General features: G+C 38.4%; 1 protein-coding gene across 6 annotated transcripts in view; it reads right to left on the bottom strand.

The window, feature by feature from the left end:
• The window catches only part of DSE (dermatan sulfate epimerase), a 135,275-nt gene that overhangs the window by 22,511 nt on the left and 92,540 nt on the right, over positions 1 to 20,224 (bottom strand). For 4 of the 6 annotated variants that reach the window (XM_029223724.1, XM_029223723.1, XM_029223725.1 and 1 more), the window contains one exon: positions 14,438 to 14,906. In XM_029223724.1, the coding sequence (XP_029079557.1) occupies positions 14,438 to 14,853 (416 nt within the window). In that variant the 5' untranslated portion in view covers positions 14,854 to 14,906. The remainder of the gene's footprint in view (positions 1 to 14,437; positions 14,907 to 20,224) is intronic. The other 2 variants (XM_029223728.1, XM_029223729.1) reach the window with 1 other exon arrangement.

The following is a 20,224-nucleotide window of genomic DNA, read 5'->3' as shown; positions in this document are numbered from 1 at the left end:
CGCTCGCAGCAATGAAGACCCAACACAGCCATAAATAAATAAATTTATAAATAAATAAAAATTTAAAAAAAAGATAAAAGCAACTTATTATGTACAAGGGAACTCCCATAATACTATCAGCAGATTTTTCAGAAGAAACCTTGGGGACCAGAAGAAAGTGGGACGATATACTCAAAGTGTTGAAAGAAGAAAACTGCCAATCAAGAATAATCTACCAAGTAAAACTATCCCTCAGAATTGAAGGAGAGTTAAAGAGCTTTCCAGATAAACATATGCTGAAGAAGTTTATCACCACTAACTGGCCTTAGAAGAAATGTTAAAGGGAGTTCTTCAAACTGAAATGAAAGGATGCCGAATAGTAACGTGAGAACATATGAAAGTATAAAACTCACCAGTAAAGGTAAATATACACTTAAACGCAGAATACTCTAATATTGTAATGGTGGTGGGTAAATCACTTATAACTCTAGTATAAAGGTTAAAAGAAGACAGTATTAAAAAATAACTATACAATAATTTTTAATAGATACACAATGTAAGAAGACATCCAAGTTTTCAAAATTTCCTGCTCATCAATACTTCCTCTGGAAACTAGTGAAGAATTTCTCCACCCAAATTAAGATATATACCAAAAAGAAGACAACATGAGATTCATGTTCCAGAGGGGACCCACCCCATGAGTTAGTCAACAGCCATACCGTAGATCTAGATTATAACCAGTCAAAGGCTTTGGCAGGTTCCTCTTCAAGAAGATGAATTGTTAAGAATGTCTTATTAAGAACATCTTGTTTGAATGGATTAAGAGACTTACATAACTGAGTGAGAGTCTGGTTGGTAATTAGTGATAAGTGTATAGGAAACTAAGCAAATAAAGCAAAAAGGCTGTTATTAATCCAAGAGAAAACAAAAAGTTGCACACAAACTGAAAGTAATCATAGTATATGACATGGTTCAGCTGTCAACAGCTTTTGCCTCGTTAAAATATGCAAACACAATATTCATTCAATTAAAATCACAACATATCTATATTGGAAGGCTGGAGGGACACGCAGTTTGTATGTGGTGGATGGTACGTGTGAGAGGTAGATGAGTGATGCATCTACAAGTCAAGGAATGCCAAGGGTTGCCTACAACCACCTGAAGCATGAGACAGTTTTTCCTTGGAGCCTCCAGAAGGAACCAAGACCCTGCTGACACCTTGGTTGCAGATTTCTAGCCTCCAGAACTGTGAGAGAATCAACTTCTGTTTGTTTTAAGCCACTTAGTCTGTGTTACTTTGTTACAGCTGCCCTAGGAATAATACACCGACCTTCAAGAATCTGACTTGTCATCACTGCCATCTTGTATGCACCATCTTCCTGCTGCTGCCTGAACACGTGGTGACTCCCATTTATTTTAAAGAAATCCTCTAAGATTTTGACACCACCACATGCAAAAGGGCAAAGAACCTGTGACAGTAAGTTTAAAAAGTGAGGGATACTTTAACAATGGCAAAAACGGTAATCAAATTGCTAAATCTTGCCACCCTGATGTTAGGAAGATACAAAAACTAAAATAAGGCCGACCTTAAGGTGCTAGGATACATGAAACAGTATTTTACTTTCTATTATGGTTTCCTCAGTAAGGTTAATATTTACCTAAGATTCCCACTTTTTAATGCTTTATCAGAATTTCTCTCTTTTACAATATGCTATTTCAAGGTTTTGCTGAAGTTGCCTTTTTAAAACAGTGAATGAACTGTTCTTGATTTTATTCTGGGTGCCAACTGGAAATAATGTGCTGCAGAATTTATTCCACTCAGCCCTGGAAACCTGAAATGTAACCGTTAATCACAGACACACACTGTTTCCTAATGAAAAAACGACGCTTCCTAATATATTTTAGGAACAAGTACTCTGAACACTAGAATTATGGAATAAGGAAGCCACCTCAAAGAGTGAAGCAGTCCCCTCACTGGAAATATTCAAGAAGAGGGATATTGAGAAGGGATTCTCTGAAAAGGAATCATGGGTTTATCACAATGTTAGGCAGAGTTTTCAAATTATAAATAACAAGCTATTAATAGATTGTGGACTGAATATAAGGGGTTGTGACCAGCATATTTTTAGTGGAATTTAATGGCATGGAATAGGAAATAGCAGAGTGCAAAGCATGACTTAAATGCAAGGGCTGATTCACACAACTTCTACTTATATTTACATATGTAGAGTTAAAGTTATGTGTATATTGGGATGTAAACTTTATTTCTTACTGTGGGTCACAGTCATAAAAGGTTTGAAAGCCACTGTCTTAGAGGGTAAATGTGCCACCAAACAAGCAGCCCATCAGATGCATCCTGTAGGCAGAGAGGACCCAGGCCCAGGGCCTGCTTCAGTGTGTGGAGCTAGGTTGAGACTGGGTTGCCCCAAACACCTTACAGCAGAGGATCTGGAGCCAACCATGAGGGAAAATCTGTCATGAGTTCATTAGGAAGGATCCCAGACCACCAGAGAAGTTCAGAATGTTCAAAGAGGCCAGTAGACAGTGTATGACAGAGGCAGATGTGAAACACCAAATGGGTCCACACAGTCAATTCAAGAACGAAAAGTAATTTGTCACTGTGTAGAAAAAGAACAAGAAAACATTTCTCATCCCCCAAAACGTTTGTTTGGCTTTGAAGCCATTTATTTTCAAGAGAGGTAATGAAATAATACCTATGAACAGCACCTTGTACCAATAATGTTTATTTTATTTCATGTCCTGGGGACACAGTTTTAAAGAGTATTTCCTAATTTGGCAACAAAGTGGAAAAAAGTCAGTTTAGGAGTTTGTGAATCATAAAAAATCTGGAGGATGTGCTATTTGCCATAAAATAGAATTAATGGATAAAGTAAATTTAGATTAAATTATGAGCCAAACTTGTGAGCCATCTTCAACATGCCATGGGCATTAAATACTTCCCCGAATTTTAGATCTAGAGTTATCTGTCATATGGAAAATAAAAGCTGACCCCACCCCAAAGGTTGAATGTAGTCACATCTTCTTTAACCAAGTGACAGGCTATGATAGAAAAGCAAAGAGTAAAAGATTCAAACTGGCTTTAGTAATAGTGTAAAATCTTTCCCATGTCAACAGGTTCTCCAAAGAAGGTAAAATAGTAAGCTCCATATGGTTTTTCAAAATTATGGCCCATAGTTTAGGGCAGAAAGATATTAAAGTTAATACAAAATTTTAGCAATATGTGTGGATTTATTCTTAACTCTCCCTTTCCTTAGACTTTTTTCTTGGAATAGTGTATTCCCTGTAATTGAATCACGGAAATGAACTAAAAATTGCACATTAAATTGTTACAAACCCAAATTGCCATCCATCCACACCTCATCAAGAACCTTTTTTTTTTTTTTTTCCAACTTAAGAAGAAATAGCACGATTCTCTCAAGCTGATACTTTCTTCCTGGAGTGATGCCGACATGATGTTTCATTTTGGCTTCACATCCAGAAAGTGATTTGAGGACACCCAAGTGGCTCTTCTAGCACTTTACCTTTTCATCTCATTCTTCTTGTTGTTATTCATTTATTAGTTGTGATAAGCTTACTTTAAATCTGACCTTCTTTGAACTTTCCTTCTACATTTTCCTATCATCCACAGAAACTATGTTTGTTGTACTTGAAAGCATATTTTATATTGGATAAATTTTTTTTTTTCCTGGTGATGACATTTTTTAAAGTCACAGTACACTTCTAGCAAACAGGAGGTAGCTAAAAATAATGCTGGAGGGACATGAACTCAACATCTCCTCTTGGGTCCACAGGCCCTTCAAACTCAGTCGATCCCAAACCAAACCCTTTATTAGTACTCTCCAAGAGTTCCAAGTGTTGCGATCTCATTGAAAGGTCCCATGCCTCTCAGCATCCCATAAAAGAAAGTTCTCAGTCTTTCTTGTCCTCAAATATCATTGTCAAGTCTTATATTGGGTCAGCCAAAAAGTTCATTTGGGTGTTTTCTGTAAGATCTTATGGAAAAACCCGAACAAACTTTTTGGCCAACCCAATACATGCTAATCCTTAAAACTTTCTGGAACCCAACATTTCTTTGCATTCTCAGAGCCCCTATTCCAGGCTGTCATCTGGATAAACACAAAAGGCCTAAATGGCCTTCCTGGTTTGACCTCTGCAATCTACTCTCCACATATGACCAGAGATTCTTCCTAAAACACAAATCTGTCCCATGGAGAAACCAGCAGCCACTTTGCGTCTCCTGATGAGAGAACAGCCACCACCTATGCTTGTGTCAAAGTGATCAAAACCGAGCTGGAGCGAGCCTCAGCACCCAGCTGTCAGTTCGTAGGAAATGCCAAGGGTGGAGGAGCTCACTGAGCTGCATCTTGAGCCTGCAATCAACAACATCCAGACTGTGGGAAACTGAGCAGGTCAAAGGGCCCAGATTCTTCCACAGATAAATTGTAACAAAAATAAAGGGATGGAGGGAAAACTGCAGATAAAAAAGACTTAAAAAACATTTAACAAATGAGCAAAACTAAACTTGTGCCTAGGGATGCACACTTGAATGAACTATAAAGAAACACAAGGACGTGACCGATGACCCTAGAAGTCAGGGTAGTCTTTGTAGGGACAGAGGGAGCTGTGATTGGGACGAGACTTATGAGGGGCTTCCCAGGGTGGCTGGCAGCGTTCTATTTCTGGAGCTGTGCTGTGGTTAGCAGGGCGTTTGCTTTAAAATACTTTACTAAGCCACACGTTTGTTCGTATGGTGCGCTACTTTTATTTTAGAATGAAAAAGTTAAACATACACACACACACACACAAATCTGCCCTTGTTGCTGCCCTGTTAAAACCCTTCAATGGCCTCATAGTGCTTGTAAGAAAAAGTCCAAACTCCTTCACATGGTGGACAAGGTCTTGCAGCATCTGGCTCTCTACTCAAAGCTTCAATGCTTGCCTGTCTCCTCCCTACATTAAATTTTCAGTTCCTCAAAAGCATTTTGCTTCCTTCTGTCACAGCCTCTGAACATCAGTTATTTCTGCTTGGAACAATCAAACATGCTCTCTTTCCCCTTCACTTGGCGGATTCCTATTTGTCCCTCAGGCCCCAGGAGGAAAGCCTTCCCAGTGCTCCAATGTTGGGCATCCCGAAGTACCTCTCTGTCTTCCCATTACACACTATACTTTCTCAATCACAGCCTTTATCACCTGCATTAATACAGTCTATTAGTTCACATTTTCCATAGTTCAACAACTCTAGGCAAGATGTATTAAGTTGCCCTCAAATTTTTATATCCCAATACCTAGCACAATGCCTAGACAAAAACCAAGTCCCATGCTTCATAACACCCTGCTCTTTACTGTTTAATTTTTAGCGTGCCTCAGATCACATGGGGGACTTGTTCTTTGGCCTACTCCACATAATCGTGATTCACTGAGTCTGGGCCAGGCCCAGGAATCTGTATTTTTAAAAATACCTATATGATTCTGATGAAAGAACCATACTTTGAGAAAGTGTCCCATATCCAATCAATCTCTTTGTAGATTCTCTGTCCTACATCTCTCTCTCTCTCTTTTTTTTTTTTTTTTTAAATCTTTTGGCCGCACCATGCGCCATGCGGGATCTTAGTTCCCTGACCAGGGATTGAACCCATGGCCCCTGCAGTGGAAGCATGGAATCTTAACCACTGGACCGCCAGGGAAGTCCTGCCCTAAATGTCTCAGATGCATTCCTCCTTTTCCCCACTCTCACTGACTTAACTGTGGTCTTCATTTCCCCCCTAGACTTATATAAGCTTCCACCTAGTTCCCCTCCTCCTGATTCCTCTCCTCCAAGCCATCCACACACAAAGCTTCTAAACACAGGCTTATGTGGGAAACACAATCATCTGGCCCCTGACTATGGTTCCTCCTGCTGTCCTAAGCCAGCATGTTGACACTGGAAAGAAAAAGGAAGGATGGAGGAGAGAGACTGTGTTAAACGTGGCTGAAACATATTCTCTTGATGGATACAGCAGAAGGAAATGAAGAAGTAAAATGCCATTCTGAAGATAACTAAGGTAAAAAGAACTACGCAGCTTTACAAGAGACTCCACGGACATACTCATGTCACTACTATTCTCCAGTAGTTATATATATCTCTCTATATGGCATTAGTAAGAACTTAATGTCAGCAAGGCCCTACATCTTTAGTGGTATTAGAACTAAACACGCATCTCACTTAACAGACAAAGGCCACTTTTAAAAAACAATTATAAAGCATTATTGGAATAGAATACAGATATATATGCAGCACTTGCTAACTAACATCTTCCCTCAAGATACAGGGCAAGGAAGGCACAAAATTTAAACAACATGCTTAGCAAGTTGGGTTTTTTTTTGAATTTTTGAATTTTATTTTAGTTATTTTTTTATACAGCAGGTTCTTATTAGTCATCCATTTTATACACATCAGTGCATACATGTCAATCCCAATCGCCCAATTCGTCACACGCCCACCCCCACCCCCGGCGGCTTTCCCCCGTTGGTGTCCATATGTTTGTTCTCTACATCTGTGTCTCAACTTCTGCCCTGCAAACCGGTTCATCTGTACCATTTTTCTAGGTTCCACATATATGCGTTAATATACGATATTTGTTTTTCTCTTTCTGACTTACTTCAGTCTGTATGACAGTCTCTAGATCCAACCACGTCTCAACAAATGACTCAATTTTGTTCCTTTTTATGGCTGAGTAATATGTAAGAGCCAGACTGTAAAGTCGGTGTGGAACTTACTACATTCATATCTTTGTGGTATACACGGGGTGAGGGGCACAGGTTTAGAATCCCATCAGAAGGGGGATGAGGATGCCTCTGGCCTTAAGCAGAGCTCCCTCAGACAACTCTGCAAGCCCACGTTGCACGTTTTATTAAAAAGGCAACAAATGACACTGGAGGAGCAGGATAGGAGAGAGCTGCTCATCGTGGAGACAGCTGAGGGTTGCACCAGTACTGCATGTTAGACTCAGACAACAAACAGATCCCACAAGAAAACTAACGTTGCATTTCTTTCCAGCTGTGTATGTCTAGAGGTGTTATAAATAGTCTCACATTTGTTGTTAGAAAGAAGCCTTATTAAAACCATTTTATCCTCACTCAATTTGAAATAGATGGAGAGGAGTTTGCTTGGTGTGTATGAAAATCTGCACTGAGATGCTCAGCTAACCCACACACCTGACCTGGCCTCTCCCTGAGCAACTCCTCACCTGCTGTCTCCTGACACCAATCCTTGCCCAGTGTCTTCATCTGCAACGATGCTGGGCAACAACCTGCTTATTAAATGGCGTAAAAGAAGGAAGTTCCCAACAGCCAGGTTCCTAACACATGTGTTTCCGTAAATATTAAAGAATCTGAACATCATAAAAAGCCTCGTTGTCATCAGTTTTAGCCTTCTGTTTCCAAGGATCTGCAGCAGGGTAAAAGCAGTAACTCTTCAGATCACAGAATGGAAGGAACAGAGAGAAAAAGAGGCAGAAAGAGGAGGGGGAAGGGCAGAAGGAAGAGAAAGCATGAAGGAGAAAAAGCCAGGGGAATTGGGGGCTGGGTTTTCTGAGAGCCTGCATTTGTTTTACGGGGCCACTGGATTTGCTTCCTTGAATCCAATGGATTCCGGGTGCACTCCGGGCTATGCCACCCGGTCTTCACCACTGTAAGGTCAGGAGAGGAAAACCTGATCTATTTGCTCCCGGTGCTGCGGCTCCACATGTTGGGGCCCAGCTACATCCTCCCCTACTTTGATTCCCAGCCTTAACATGCAATTTAAAGAAATAAGAAGCCTGTGAAACAGCTGTAGGGAACTGTACTTGGAGCCCAGCACGCCGCGCTGAGAAAGATGGATGGACTCTTCAGTTTGGAATGTACAGGAATGAAACTGATTGGTTCATTTCGATCTGCCAGGGGCTTTTCTTTCTCCTTTTTTCCCCTTACTTTATTATTTTTTTAATATTTTACTTTGCAAATGGGCCCTCACATATCCATCTCCAGAAGTTTGCCATCCACAGGCAAGGGAATTAATACAAGGTCTGCTGTGAATAAAATTATAATTACTTCTCTGTCCAAAAGTTCAACTTTGTTTCCCTCACCAGTTCTGAATTCCTGTAGCTGACTGGCACCAATGCAAGAGTGAAGTAATTTCTTTCCTCTGTGATTTATTTTCTGATGATAAGTAAGCAAAAATACTATAAAGAAAGGGAAAAGAATGATGCAAAATGAGTACTTCTCAAAAACACAACTCCAGAGTGAGAGTAGGTAAAATGGAGTCCTGTTTGTCAGGAAACTTAAGAATACTGCTACATGGTCATATATATTTCTGTGTAATAAAAATACACTTTTTAGTAAAACTATGTGTCAGGAACATAATGCTAAGAGCTTTACATGCATTATCTCATTTAATCCTTGGAACAACATATTTGCATGGGAAGAATCATCCACATTTTAAAGATAAAGAAAATGAGGTTTACCGAGGTTAAAGAAAAACCTGCTAAAGCCTAATATAATAGCAGAGTCAAGATGCAAGTGCACCTCTGCCTCGAAGGACTGCTATCCCTTCCCCAGGCTTTACAATGTTTAGACAAAAGCCTTGAAAAGCCCACTGCTCAGAAATGCACGTTGGATAACTATGTGCTGTCAACAGAGGTTGAACAACAAATCTTTTCTGTTACAATCACTGTTCAATGTTGAATGTTTGCCATTCATCTCTTCATAGTAAGTGAGATATGGTCAACTTACCTTTATCTTTCTCAAGTGATTCAGGCGTGTAGTGTTCTCCAGTAATCATCTGAGTGAGTTTTTTATGTTTGTTTTTAGCTATATAGAAGATCACTGTAAGAACAGGCTATGCAGTATAATACCCAAGCTCACAGAACCCATCAGTCATGAGCTCAGCTGAGATACACAGTGTATAAAGAGGCTGCCTGATAGATACATGGTCATTTCATTTTTCTGCATATTCAAATTCTGCTGAAGGACAAAGCTAGACTAGGAAAAAAAGTGGCCTGGGGCTAAACCGTATGTCCATCCCTTCTACCTCCACCCTGGTTTTAGTGAATTTCACTTTGGAGCATCTCCAGGGATGCTAGAGCATTCATTCATTGGGCAGAAATCTACCTGACACTGTGTTAAGTGCTGAGGGATACATGCATGAGCAAAACAGACCCAGTCCTGCCCTCAGTCTAGTCTAACATAAAAAAGCCAGCACTGTGCGATTCATCACACATGCACTGGAAGGATGTTCATGAAACTATTGTGCAGGTTCCTCATGAAAACTCCAGGAGAAATTTCTTTCTGGTCCTTGGGTCAAGAGTAGTAGTTCTGTAGAAAAGCTGATCTACTTTTAATCCCATGGACGCTCTATACTTCAAAACTAATTGAGCCTACTTTCTTTGCTGTTAAAAAAATTCAGGGCCCACATGTGGCCCACTCACCCATGGGACATAAGATGCATTTCAGTAACTGTCTCATTGCTAGTCCAGCTGATGTCCCTTATCTTTTTCTTTCCTCCTTTCTTTTTCAGATATTTCTTATTTGAATATTGTTTTTTGTTTCCTTAATCTTTGGGGAAAAAGGTATAGTAGAAAAAAGTAAAAATAAGTAAATAAAAATATACACATGTATGAAAATTTTAGGAAAGTAGAGCAATGTCTGCTGACTCCAAAAACTCCAAAAATTTGACTTTTTGGAAATCTCTTAAATCTCGACTAAGAACCGTTTTTATTTATTTTCCCACCTTAAAGTTTAAGGTTCTGGGGGAAAAAAGCTGATGGAGAATTTTTAGTTATTTGGAATCCAATAATGTTCTCTTTTTAATTATGTAAGGACTGAATGCAGAAAGCAACTATTTATAAATGAGAATACCCCCAATGTGCCAACTGACATACACAGAACTTGCTCTGGTGACTAGGTGATATTGTATTAAAAAAATGAATTGACTTTAAGTGTAATAAAATGCATTTTCTGTTGTTACCAGCTCTAGATTTATGACCTCAGCTCATTAAGCTTTCTTAAAGAAGTTGTCTGATTAAGTTCTAATCACACTTTTATATAATACAGAGCCAACTATAACCCAAATCCTAGCTTTCATCTGGAAGATGAGATCTATAGGGGACTTAAATCAAAGGTCAGAGACATTATTGGTGATGCTGAAAATAATTTGCCATTTTATATATAGGTTAAAATAATATCTTTTTAAATTTGATTTTTAGAACTAAGTTAAGAACAATTAAATTACTCTGTTACTTTTACTGTTATGAAGGATGTTATGAAGAATGCATGACATTAACAGAAGGCAGAAGAACAAAGGAGAGAGCTTCTGAGAGAGAATATGGGCATCTCCGCAAAAGCAGATACAGTATGTAGACATGTCTCATCTTTCTGTGGTGCCCAATCATCTGGGTACTCGCTGACACACAGAATTATAATGTCAAAAGAAGAAAGTTTTGCATGTTGTTATTTTTCAATCACCACCATCATCATTATCAATCTATGAGATTCCCTTTCTACTTTGTAGTGCATTATATCAGATGAACACAAAAGATCAGTATATCATTAGATAATATTTTCCATTTAATTTTTCCAATGGCCCTAGACTCTTAAATAAGTGAATCTACAGGTGTGACCTTTTAGCTCTTTATTTACAAACTACTCAGATGGTATATGTACAACTGATTCACTTTGCTGTACACCTGAAACTAACACAACATTGTAAATAACTACACTCCAATAAAAAGTAAAAGAAAAAAAACCCCACAAAACCCAAAAATACTCAAATGAAATGAATCACATGAATAAATCTGTACGCATGTATATCTCAGATGTACTTCTTTTGAATACCAGACAAAAGACACATCACTGTTACTTTCCCCTAAGCCATCATGATTGGTGTTACCATCAGATTCTTATATGCCAAAAAAAGGGCCCAGGGGAGCATTGCTGAAAGTTTTAATGGAATAAAGCCAAAAGGAATATGTTATGAGTTAAACAGATGTTCTAGTTTTGAGAGCAATTTGGACAAAGATAAGTCAAATCTCCAAATAAATCCCAAACAAATACTATTTCCTTACAGCCTACATACACCAAATTATAAACTAAACAGGATCTAAGTACTAAGCAAATATCAGTAACGATAATTATCATTACTCTTATTTATTGAAGGCTTACTATTTGATAGGAACTGTGCTAAGTACTTTACATTATCTCATTTAATCCTCAAATCCTTAAGTCATGAATAAAAACTAATAAGATACTCCAATAAAAATTATTTAAAAAATTTTTTAAATTTAAAGATAAATTAATTTAAAAATCCAGATAGTCTTGAATTCTGCTTAATTGAAAAACAAAAAACTAATGAACCCCTACTATTAAGTGATGCTTACACTTAATTCTGAGCAGAGAATATAGTCCTAGCTTAGGTTTCAAATACCCAATGTTTGCAGCCCTTACCCTAGGTGCAAATTTTAAACTTACTGGGCTATTTTTTTCATCACTGAATCCCCAGCACCTAGCATGGTACATGACATACAACAGATGCTCAATAAATGTTTGTTAATTGAATAAGTGAGTGGACACAATTTAGTCACTGGTTTTCAAAGGAGTAGAAAGGATCCTCACGGAATATGGCAAATGTATTAAGTTTGATGAAGCCATTGTAGGAAGCTTTTAAAATTAATTAATTAATCAAATTAATTGATTAATCAATATAAATTATTGATCTTTTTAATGACAAAATAATGGCTATATTTCACTGCACTGTACAATATATCCTTGCTGATTATTTATTTTATACATAGTAGTTTTTTTTAAACATCTTTATTAAAGTATAATTGCTTTACAATTGTGTGTTAGTTTCTGCTTTATAACAAAGTGAATCAGTTATACATATACATATGTCCCCATATCTCTTCCCTCTTGCGTCTCCCTCCCTCCCACCCTCCCTATCCCACCCCTCTAGGTGGTCACAAAGCACCAAGCTGATCTCTCTGTGCTATGTAGCTGATTCCCACTAGCTATCTATTTTACATTTGGTAGTGTATATATGTCCATGCCACTCTCTCACTTTGTCCCAGCTTACACTTCCCCATCCCCGTGTCCTCAAGTCCATTCTCTAGTAGGTCTAGTAGGTCTGCATCTTTATAAATAAGAGTCAGTCTTTTATTTTCCTCTGAAACCAAATATAGGTGAACTATGTCCTAAGACAATGACAACGACCACAATACATTTCTCTGGGCACAGTGGCGACATATGATTTAGTTGATTTAAATAGGAACAGTTGAACTACCAAAACATTTAGCAGTGTTTTAAGTTGTCAAAAAGTGATTGATTATATTCAACTACAGTTTAATAAAAATTTAAGGGTCTAGGGGTTGGGTGTGGTTGCTCTTAAAAAGTTAAAATTTCCATAAAATCATTTAAAAGTACAACCTAGTAACAGTACTTGCCAAGACAAAAATGTTCCAGTAGCTCGACTTTTTATGCTAGGATCACTTCTGGAACTAGAAACCAGATGTAAAGGTAAATTCTCAATTTCTGACCTTCATCTAAGAGGTCTAGGGAAAGAAGTCAACTGTTCAGCTCTATTAAATCACAGACTGGCTTTGGGTTACTGGCTAACGGCACAGAGGTATACCTATTTTTATCAATACTGCCATGAACAAAGTACTAGTCCTCTAATAAATTCCTACACAACTCCACAACCAGTAATTCTGAACTTGTAGAAACTATGAAAATGTTCATTTTTATTTATTTTCCTCCTTTTATCATAGGAGTCTAGTCCTCTCTAATGACAGCATTCATTTAAGTTGGTATTTATATGCCTGAATGTTTTATATCATCATAATACAATTGCAGTGGTCTTGTGAATTCTCTTAATGTGATTTTATTTGTACTAAAAAAAAAATCTCCATTAAAATGTGGTACTTCACAGTTAGCTACTCTTTCATGAAGTGAAACAGACGGCTCTCTGGAACATTTTCATCCACATCTTAATCTGTCAAATTTCACTTACCTATCTAAAACAAAAAGGACTTTAAAAGTACCCTTATAGACAACAAAGGTTTTTTTCCCCTAAAGTAAATATGGTTGCCACTTTTTAACTAACTGTACAATGTCAAGTGAGTAATTGTAACACTTGATAATAGAAACTTATAAGTCAAATATCCAATTTTCATCCATCTTTATTTTCTTTCTTGGTGTCAGGAGTAGAATGAGGTTAGTCAAGAACAGAAACTAAGGCATACACGGCTCAGCTTTGAAACAAATCAAATAAAAAGGTTCTTTTCAACCTAAAATATTGTAAGCTTCAAAATGATTACACATACCTCATAACAAGCCTTAAAAAAATAAGCTCTGATATGGATTTAATGTCAACTCTTCCATAATCTTTTTCATTTAGAAATTCCAGAAACTCCTTCAAATTCTATAAACAAACAATATTCTTTACCATACTGGCAGAAATTTAGGAAGTATTAAATTTACTTACCATACTGGCATAATTCAGGAAGCTTGCAAGCTACCGTTATTCACCCTTATGATATCTGAGATGTAACTCTTCACAACATTAAATGCATCGCTGATTTTTCTAAGCATTTAAAAATGAGCTCTCTCCAACCCTATGACAAGTATCAACCCACGTAATTTTAAAAGGATATTTCATACAGTTTGTAATTTTTTGTAGTGTAATTGGACCATGTGTATTAAAACACAGTTTAAATAAGAATACCCGCGGAATCCCTAGTTTAATTAATTCATCCCATACCTTTTGGAAGCAGGTAGACATATTAATTATACACAAATAAAATAAATTTAAGCTAATCAATAAGAGACAGGAAGTTTGTTCTCAAATCTTGAACTCCTGAAAGTAAATTATTACATAATTAGAATTCCTCACATAATTATACCACAACATTGGTTTTCCTACAGGTTTGGGCAATTTGCTGGTTACTGGATAAGATCTTATTTATAAATTGTCAGTTAATCCTATCACATTTACTTTTAGCTCCTAATTGTCCTAAAATGCAAAGAAATCTTAATTGGCGGAAATCTCTTGCTGGCAAAAGGTTTTAACCACTTGGGGGTCAATCAGAACCTAAGGCCTGATGATGGTAATACAAGGCTGTTAAACAATGGGGAAAGAAATGTCAACAATCAAGATGATATTTACTCAATGCAGCAAATTATTTTTTCTTTGGTTAGGTTCTACCTAAATATTTTTCTTCTAACTTTAAACATGGAAGTCACTAGGTCTTTTGAAACTAGGGACCATTCATAAGCCACTAACAACACAAATAACAAGTATCCTATCCCCTTCACTCACGCACACACACAAGTGTGTGAAAATCTGGCCTCTGAGATTTCATTTGACTATGAATTCATTTTTTTAAATTGCAGAGTTTAATACAGTAAGAAGAAAAAGACAAAAATCTACCAACTAGGCTGAGCTGCCATCCTCTCCATGTAGTCTTTGGCCATATCTCGGGCTTCAATGTTCTCAGGATACAGCACGCAGAACATGGCCAAGGCTCCCAAGTTGTTGCCGTAAATTTCATTCCAGCGGGCGCTGTACTCCTTGGGATCCCAGGGAGGGAGGTACTCCAAGGGGCTGGACAGCATGATGTGCACGGCCTCAGTGAGCCGGGCGGCAATGTGCTCGTGGGAGCTGGCAGCTCTGAGCTGGAGTTTGGCCACCTCCGCCCTGGAGAAGTACAGCATTGGATGGCTGTCGTAGTTGGCATTTGTAAAGGGAATCATGACTTCTGGGTTCTCGTCGGTGACGTAGGCTGACACAAAGCAAAACAAATATATGAAAAACACACTGGGAGCCCCCCGTGTGTGAGTCCTCATCGTGGCCTCAGATCTCCAAATCTCCAAGGCAGCCAAACCATCTTCGAAAGATCCTACAGGACGGAAAAGAGAAGAGGAGGATATGTCAACCAGGCGACCATGGTGAAGTAGGAAATACGTGGTAGGTAGCGACCTTGCTTACTATGAAAATTAAGCTTATGAATTTTTAGACTTTTCAAAAATACAGCAAAAATTTGAGCTAGGAAGAAACTAAAACCTAATCATTTAATTAACTCATTAATTAATTACACATGATACAACAGACATATTCATTGTGGAAAACAGAAACTTTGGACTTGGGAAAACAGTATAATATCTGCTCGAGTAGAGAAGAAAAACTCTTGTTGGCATTCTTCTCACGTTTTATCACACAAAAAACGTTTTGATTTTATGGTATTTTTGGACATTAATAGGAAAACCACAGTAACCAAAAGCTTGTGGTGAAATATCGTCTGGGAATCAGGATGGACGTTAGGGACAAAAAAAAAGAAAATCCTGTCTTAATACAGCCTCCTTCACTCTAAGTTCTCCCCTCTTCTCAGCATTCTCCATTCTGAACCAGGGATTAGGATCAATACGTCTATATGAATGTGAGCAGACAAAATATTATGAGTAAGGCTAAATATTCTCTTTGTGTCAGCAGAAGGTGGGGACTGCGACAACAAAAGCAGGGTAAACATCTGCTAAGCCCGTGTGTTCCCTGGGCTGGTATCGGCAGGAGTGCAGGGCATGATCAGACAGGGGGCTGCAGGGACTACAGACTGACATGCCTTCATTCAGAAAATAAAATTCCAGAATTAAAAGGCTGAAAGAACACGTGTGCATTTTCCCCTTATTATCTGAAACTACTGTCTACTTTTTCATTTTGTATTTGGGATTTTGGTGTCATTCAGTAAGTCAGACATTTACACCAAGCTCACATATTTTCTTAACTGCTTAACTTTCTTGAAAATCCTTTTTTTTCAGTGGCAGCTTTGCTCACAGGTTAGCAAGAACGTCTTTCAAAGTAGGAACATTAAAAAAAAAAGAAAGAAAGAAAGAAAATCCTCAGCTTGGTCTATGTCCCACATCTGGGATAAAGCAGGCATAAAATCCCCCAGAGGAAAGTCAGGGAATTCTTAAAATTCCTCAGAGGGGAAAGGTTATAGAAAGCAGACCAGAAAAAGACAGTTTTATGTAAATAATGAACAGTAGTTTTCAATTATTCAACGGAGAAACTGGTGGAGAAAAATCAACCTCTCCAGCTGAACACAAACTATTTTTCCAAGGAAAATCTGCCTCATCACATTCAGAAGAAAGAAAACTAAGGATTTAACACACATTGGAGAACAATCCATATTCTCAACTTGGTCTATCTCCAAGAGAAAGGCAACATGGCATCATTTGTAGATGCTGCCATAAACTCTAGTATTCTTTGTATTTCTGAACGTGCTTTAGACTATATATATAAAACTCAGTGGCAGTGATTTTGTGAAGCAGTTTAGATTTACTTCAAGAGTAGAACCTGTAATGAATAAAAACAACTAATATAGCCATGCTAAATAAAATACATAAAATAGAAATAACTCTTGGACTCCACCCATATTGTGTCTAGCACCCAAATCTTCAAGGCAACTGGCTGCCTCCTTCAAGGCCAGAGAGCTGGCCCAGAGTCTTCTGTGGTTATGTCTGAGGAGGGGTGTGGTCTCTGGCAACACAGAGACATGGCTGAGTCTGAAGTAATCCTCAGTCCCCACTGCCCCCACCCCGAGGTGTATTTTTTGCTCTTTTCAGAGAACAAGTGTGCTAATTTTTTTTTAAAGCCTGCATATATTAAATCCCCAAAGGTCTACAACTGGATGCAGCCATCAATGCAATTAGCACTGTTGCGGGGGTGGGGGTGGGGGTGGGTTGTAGGCAGCCAGACTGAGGATGGCTTGGAAGTTTCTCCTTTAACTGACCTCTACGTGCATAGAATAGAACTGAAGATCTTCTCTCAACTACTGGGTTTTTGTTTGCTTGTTTGCTTGTTTGTTTTCCTTGTTTAAAAGGCTTTTAACATAAAGCAAATAATTTTTTGCAACATTGCGCAAACTTTTCATTATCAAATTGTCTGAGGCTTCTTAACGATTATCATTTCACAACAATATCTCCATTTTCACCTTCTTTAAATGAACTGGCCTAACAGATGTACCATTAAAACAGAGCTTCACTCTCAACATATTTTTAAGTTTGTATTCAAACAGTATGAAGAAAACAGGATCAGGGAATTCAGCCATAAAAGTGAATGGATTACTGATACATGCTACATCATGGATGCAACTAAGTGAAAGAAGACACGAAAGGCCACATATTGTATGGTTCCATTTCTACGAAATGTCCAGCAGTGGCAAATCCATAGACACAGAAAATATTATACATTAGTGGTTGCCAGGGGTTTGGAAGAGAGGGAAATAGGGAATGACTGCTTAAAATGGGTGTAGGTTTCCTTTTGGGGTGATGAAAATGTTTTGCGTCAACTACTGGTTTTTAAATGATGTAGCTCAAATTCTAGGTGGGTAAGGGGGTGGCATGGGTTATGGATGGATGGGTTGGAAGCTATGTGGAAACTAGAAACTCCATCTCAGATTCTGCACACACATTCCCTAAAAGGGGCTAAAGCTGATTTGTTTTATTCTCTTTCTCCTGCCTTATGCATATCACCCTCCTATCCAGGTCTGGAGTCACTGAGATAGAGACGGCTGCTCCACAGTGACCCTCCCAATCCAGGACTGACTCAAGCTATGATCACAGCCACTTCTGCCACATTGCTTCCGGTTACATAGGACATGCCTGAGGGTATTTAAACAAGAAGCGCTGTTCCTGAAGCACAGACCTCATTAAGATGTTGTTTTGGGAACGATGCCACCTCAATATGCCAACTGTTACCAAAGGTTCCCTAGTTATTGCTTCATATTCACGTGAGGGTGTCAGGGCAGCAAGGCCTGAGTTACCGCACATTTAAAACATTCTTGTTGGAATACATGTGGGCCAGTGCAGTACCCACAGAAATTCTGCTGAACAATCATCTACGAAGAATGAGAAGAGAAGACCGTGGCACTCGCGGTGGCACAAATTGTGCAGCCTTCCTTTTAGCATACACACAACAAGCCCAGCCTCTACTCTCTGTAAGTTATTAATGCCTTTGCTGAGCTACCTGAAGAGTTAACATCTCCTGTATTTGGCGGGTACCTGTACCACATCGGACTGTTTCAGCTGTTTATGCCACACCTCACAGAAGAGGGGACCACAGCTTCCTCTTTGCATCACAGGGATTAGCAGTGTGTGCCTGGCATATAAAAGGCAGCTCACAGACGCTGGCTGAACTTGTGGGCCTAGGAGCTGATAGAGTGGATCTCATTATTGAAATGAGCAAGGAGAAACCTTATTCCTCCTTATTTGAAGCCAAAGCAAGTTTAGAATTTTTGAGAAAAAGTTTCTGCCAGGAAACGAACAGAGAAAAACACGAGGCCTAGAAACTTCTGTAGCCTAAAACATATTCACTAGGTTTTGTTTGTTTTTCTTTTTTAACATCTTTATTGGAATATAATTGCTTTACAACAGTGTGTTAGTTTCAGCTTTATAACAAAGTGAATCAGATATACATGTACATATATCCCCGTATCTCCTCCCTCTTGCATCTCCCTCCCACCCTCCCTATCCCACCCCTCTAGGTGGTCACAAGCACCTAGCTGACCTCCCTGTGATGCGGCTGCTTCCCACTAGATATTTATTTCATATTTGGTAGTATATATAAGTCCATGCCACTCTCTCACTGCGTCCCAGCTTATCCTTCCCCCTCCCTGTGTCCTCAAGTCCATTCTCTATGTCTGCATCTTTATACCTGTCCTGGCCCTAGGTTCCTCAGAACCATTTTTTTTTTTTTTTTTAGATTCCATATAGATGTGTTAGCATATGGTATTTGTTTTTCCCTTTCTGACTTACTTCACTCTATGACAGACTCTAGGTCCATCCACCTCACTACAAATAACTCAATTTTGTTTCTTTTTATGGCTAAGTAATATTCCATTGTGCATATGTGCCACATCTTCTTTATCCATTCATCTGTTGATGGACATTTAGGTTGCTTCCATATCCTGGCTATTGTAAAATGAGCTGCAATGAACACTGTGGTACATGACTCCTTTTGAATTATGGTTTTCTCAGGGTATATGCCCAGTAATGGGATTGCCGGGTCATAGGGTAGTTTTATATTTAGTTTTTTAAGGAACCTCCATACTGTTCTCCATAGTGGCTGTATCAATTTACATTCCTACCAACAGTGCAAGAGGGTCCCCTTTTCTCCACACCCTCTCCAGCATTTACTGTTTGTAGATTTTTGGATGATGGCCATTCTGACCGGTGTGAGGTGACACCTCATTGTAGTTTTGATTTGCATTTCTCTAATGATTAGTGATGTTGAGCATCCTTTCATGTGTTTGTTGGCAATCTGTATATCTTCTTTGGAGGAATATCTATTTAGGTCTTCTGCCCATTTTTGGATTGGGTTGTTTGTTTTATTTGATATTGAGCTGCAGATTCTGGAGATTAATCCTGTCAGTTGCTTCATTTGAAAATATTTTCTCCCATTCTGAGGGCTGTCTTTTCGTCTTCTTTATGGTTTCCTTTGCTGTGCAAAAGCTTTTAAGTTTCATTAGATCCCATTTGTTTATTTTTGTTTTTATTTCCATTTCTCTAAATGGAGGAGGGTCAAAAGGATCTTGCTGTGATTTATGTCATAGAGTGTTCTGCCTATGTTTTCCTCTAAGAGTTTTATAGTGTCTGGCCTTACATTTAGGTCTTTAATCCATTTTGAGTTTATTTTTGTGTATGGTGTTAAGGAGTGTTCTAATTTCATTCTTTTACAGGTAGTTGTCCAGTTTTCCCAGCACCACTTATTGAAGAGGCTGTCTTTTCTCCATTGTATATTCTTGCGTCCTTTATCAAAAATAAGGTGACCATATGTGCATGGGCTTATCTCTGGGCTTTCTATCCTGTTCCATTAATCTATATTTCTGTTTTTGTGCCAGTACCATACTGTCTTGATTACTGTAGCTTTGTGGTATAGTCTGAAGCACAGGAGCCTGATTCCTCCAGCTCCGTTTTTCTTTCTCAAGACTGCTTTGGCTATTCAGGGTCTTTTGTGTTTCCATACAAATTGTAAATTTTTTGTTCTAGTTCTGTGAAAAATGCCATTGGTAGTTTGATAGGAATTGCATTGAATCTGTAGATTGCTTTGGGTAGTATAGTCGTTTTCACAATGTTGATTCTTCCAATCCAAGAACATGGTATATCTCTCCATCTGTTTGTATCATCTTTTTTTTTTTTTTTTTTTTTTTTTTTTTTTTTTTTT

The sequence above is a fragment of the Monodon monoceros genome, unplaced genomic scaffold, assembly GCF_005190385.1.
Source record: "Monodon monoceros isolate NGI ecotype Baffin Bay Population unplaced genomic scaffold, NGI_Narwhal_1 Super_Scaffold_15, whole genome shotgun sequence".
Taxonomy (NCBI): domain Eukaryota; kingdom Metazoa; phylum Chordata; class Mammalia; order Artiodactyla; family Monodontidae; genus Monodon; species Monodon monoceros.
The sequence above is the reverse complement of the archived record's forward strand: the minus strand, read 5'-3'. Positions and strand labels throughout refer to the sequence as shown.